The 3,951-nt window shown below is 69.9% G+C and overlaps 1 protein-coding gene across 2 annotated transcripts; it reads right to left on the bottom strand.

Moving 5' to 3' along the window:
* Positions 1-1,674: 1,674 nt before the first annotated feature.
* Positions 1,675-3,681, bottom strand: S1pr4 (sphingosine-1-phosphate receptor 4). 2 transcript variants are annotated; one of them, XM_027952594.3, is made up of 2 exons: positions 3,304-3,681; positions 1,675-2,971 (listed from the first exon to the last, which is right to left on the bottom strand). In XM_027952594.3, exons 1-2 carry the CDS (start codon positions 3,314-3,316, stop codon positions 1,761-1,763), a joined length of 1,224 nt encoding a protein of 407 aa, XP_027808395.2. In that variant the 5' UTR covers positions 3,317-3,681; the 3' UTR covers positions 1,675-1,760. The 2 variants fall into 2 exon arrangements, with proteins under 2 accessions (XP_027808395.2, XP_027808393.2); XM_027952592.3 differs by having other exon boundaries at positions 3,295-3,681.
* Between the last annotated feature and the right edge of the window lie 270 nt (positions 3,682-3,951).

Consider the following 3,951-nt stretch of genomic DNA (forward strand, 5'->3'; position numbering starts at 1 on the left):
ACTGGAGCCAGGGTGGAGGCCACCTGGGCAGCTGGCGAAGCCCAAAGGAGTCCTAGGGGCAGACCAGGGAGGTGACGTGAGGGGATGCCAAAGGTCAGCTCAACGGCTGGGCCGGGGTGAGCTGTAGGGAAAGGCCAGGGCCAGCCAGACGCAGGCCCCAGGTGGAGGGAGCAGTGAGCGGCCCAGCCCCGGCTCCCAAGGGCACAGAGACAGGCTCAGGGCTGGGCTGCCCAGGCCCTGCCTCCTGCCTGGACCCCACCTGTCTGCCCTGGCCCCGAGCAGAGGCAGGAAGCGGGGGGGTGGTGGGTAACAGGCCCCTCGCCAGGCGCCGGGAGCTTGCCCCATCCGTCCAGTGAGCATCCCTGTGTGGGCACTTGGCCAGCCTTGCGCCCAGCGGGTTCCTCTGGAAACGTGATCCTGTGCCTGTCGCAGGCCTACTGTGCCCCCGATCCAGCCGTCAAGCCCTGACCCCCAGGACCCCAGCAAGGGCTGCTGCTCGGAAGCAGGGTCCTGCCCCGGAGTCAGCAGGACTGGGGCCCAGGGGGGTGGGCCGTCCCAGTGCAGGGCGACCGAGATGGAGGGGAGCTCAGGAGAAGCTTCCCAAAGCCCAGGGCACCGAGGCCGCCAGCCTCCACCAGACCCTGGAGGGGCCTCAGGAGCCAGCCCTGGCCACACCTGGACCCTGACTTCGGCCTCCAGAACCCGGCGGAGGAGTGGCCCTGCCGTCGGAGGCCGTCTGTGGCCCCAGGGAACCGACACGTGGCACCTCAACCTTCAGGTTTGTTGGTTTTAATGAGTTCTGTGTAGCCAGGCCGGTGGGCACAGCACCGGGCAGCGGGGGAACCGGTCGCCAGTCGCCACCTCCACTGCTGCGGCAGAGAAACGGCCACCTGGGTGGGCTGCCGGTGCCCAGCACCCATGGGGGCATCCCAAAGCCCTCTCCTGAGCTCTGGGCTGGCCGGGCAAGGGAGCCCCCGGCCGGGCCCAGGCCTCACGGCTGCCATTTAACGTAAACTAGGTCAACGGAGTGTCCTGACATGGGCGGCTCTGTTCTCCACTCGGTCGCTGGACGGTCCCCCTGGGTGCAGGTGCCCTGGCCAGCACCTGCCTGTCCCCCTGGGTTCCGTGATGAGCTGGGTTCACAGTGGGGGAGGGAACACAGGCCAGGGGGCTGGGCCTTGTCCTCCCGGCTGGCCCCCATCTGGTCCCCAAAAGATGCAGAGGTAGAGCTGGGGAAGAAATCCATTCCCCCAAGGGGAGTGACCGAGAAGAGAGAGGACACGTGTCACCGTCCTACCTGGTGTCCTGCAGCGCAGGGAGTGGCTGCCACACACACACACACACACACACACACACAGAGTCCACCCCGGCAGACACACCCCCACTCAGGACCACACTCCCAAGCACACGTGCGTGACCCTGTCTGCGAGGACACACCTGCCCCCGCACACAGCCAGCAGCCCATCGCTCCCGCGTCGTCACCCCCTGCACACAGGCTCCTTGGTGACCCGGGTACCGTCCCTGCAGTCCAGGCCTCAGCCCCCCAGCCCGCCCCTCACAGCCGCAGCTCTGTGGCCCAGGAGCCCCCCCCGGAGCCGGGGCCTCGCCGACCTGCCACCTGCTGCAGGTGCTCTCCGCCGTGGTGGACAGTGGCCGCCCTGTCCAGGGCCCCGGGGAAAGCCGCTCGGCATCAGCAGGAAGACGGCAGGGCCAGGAGCCACCTCCCGCGGGCCTGGCGGGTGCCTGTGCCCAGCGCTGCCTCAGACGCTGCGCACGCTGGAGACGCTGGACAGGGGCTCCCGCATCCTGAAGCTGAGCGACCGGGAGCCCCGGAAGCTGTCCCTGGGTCTCAGTGAGCTGTCCGTGGTGGACGCTCCAGAGTGGGCCTCGGTGGCCCGGGTCAGGCAGTCCCCAGGGCCCCGCAGGCCCAGCCGGAGGCACCCACAGCACAGGAAGGCCAGCACGGCCCGGCACACCTCCCGGCTGCGGAAGGAGTAGATCAGGGGGTTGATGGCCGAGTTGAGCACGGCCAGCGCCAGGATCCAGTCCATGCCCCGCAGGTACTCCTGGGCCCAGACGGTGGAGCCGAAGGTGTCGGCCAGCAGCAGGCAGAAGAGCGGGCCCCAGCACACCACGAAGGCCACCAGGATCATGAGGACCGTCTTGAGCAGCCGGCGGGACTTGCGTCGGGCCGGGGCGCGCAGGGCCTTCTGCCCGTTGGCCTGCACCACCCGGAAGATGGCCCCGTAGAGGGCCAGGATGGTGGCCAGGATGCAGGCGAAGACCACCACGCAGAAGAGGACGTAGTCCTTGGCGTAGAGGGGCAGCAGGCTGGAGCAGCGCTCGAAGGCACACACGCAGTTCCAGCCCAGCAGGGGCAGCAGCCCCAGCAGCCCGGCCAGCAGCCAGCAGAGGCCGATGAAGCCGTAGACGCGGCCCGTCTTGGTGGCCCCGCTCTCGGCCACCGGCCGCACCATGGTGGCGAAGCGCTCGCCCGCGGTGAAGAGCAGGCTGAAGGTGGAGGCCGCCAGGGCCGCGAAGAGCAGGCCCTCCCGCAGGAACCAGTGCGCGGGCGCCAGGCGGAAGGTGCGGGCGCCGGACAGCAGCACGTTGGCCAGGTAGGCCAGGCCGGTGAGCAGGTCGCTCAGCGTGATGTTGACCAGGCAGTAGTAGACCCAGCGCCGCGAGCGCATGCGGGTGGTGATGGCCGCCAGCACCAGCAGGTTCTCCAGCACCACCAGGCCCCCGGCCGCCGCCGAGAGCCCGCGCAGGGCCCCCAGGCCGTCCTCCGGCCCCCCGCGCCCCGCCAGCCGGCCAGAGTGGTTGTAATGCAGGACGATGAGCCGGCTGTGCCCACCGGCCGCCAGTTGGTGGCAGGCGTCCAGGGGCAGCGGGGCCCCCGTGGCGTTCATGGCCTCCCGGGGCAGACTGAGGCCCGGCAGGGTGGAGCTCGCAGCCTGGCCTCGGTTTCCTGTTGTTTGAAATTTCCTGTTTTGTTCAAGGTACCCCCAGGGTGGGGGCGAGCCCAGGGCAGGGAGGGGCATCCCAACGGCTGGCTGGCTCTGCCCGGACTCTGGGGAGGCCCTCTGCAGGGACACCCCACTGCCCCGCCTGCCCCCGCTGGTCCTCGAAAGCAGAAGGGGAGGGGGCCACCTGGCACTCGCCACCCCTCCCTGCCTGTCCCCAGGAGCACCCACCGGCTCCCCAGCCGCTGCAGCCAGGCCTGCACACAGCAGGGGCTTAATAAGCGCTTGCCACAAGCTGCCCACGGAAGCCCCTCTCCTCAGGGCTCACCTGGCTCACCTGCTGTGTCCATTGAGGGGGCTGGGCCACGGCTGGGGCTCCCAAAGGCAGCCTGGCTCAGGGGAGGGACCTCAGGGACAGCTCACCAGGCCCCTCACCAGCCCCACTGGCCACGGAGGAGGGCCACGGAAGACCCACTGTCCCTCCCACCCTGGGCCATGTAGTCATCAGCCTTCCTGAGAAGGGAGCCCTTGGCCGCGGGCAGGGGTGGCCACACCAGCTCTGCCAGCCAGGAGCCCCACGAGGGGCCAGGTCGTTCACGAAGAGGCCCAGGTGACCTTGAGGGGCCAGGTGCCCACCCAAGAAGCCAAGTGCCCCCGGAAGGCAGAGAGGAGCGAGGAGCTGCCTGGCACCCCAGCCCCCACTTACCGCCAGCGCTGGGCGGGTGGCTGCGGGAAGCTGCGCTGGCCTGGGAGGGGCCAGCTCTTGTCCCTGAGGTGACCGAGCAGAGGTAGCAGGAGGTGAGGGGGAGGAGGTCGGAGGAGACAGCAGAGGCAGAGGCCCAGGCGCCACCCCGCGCGCTGGGCAGCCAGCTCCAGGCCCCCTCAGGACAGTCCCCGAGTCCTGGGGCCAGCTCTGACTGCCCGCCCCGCCCTGGACGGAGCCCATCCTAGGTTGCCCCCAACCCAAGCTGAGCCCTGAGCCCGG

This window comes from Marmota flaviventris, chromosome 1 (assembly GCF_047511675.1).
Source record: "Marmota flaviventris isolate mMarFla1 chromosome 1, mMarFla1.hap1, whole genome shotgun sequence".
NCBI lineage: Eukaryota > Metazoa > Chordata > Mammalia > Rodentia > Sciuridae > Marmota > Marmota flaviventris.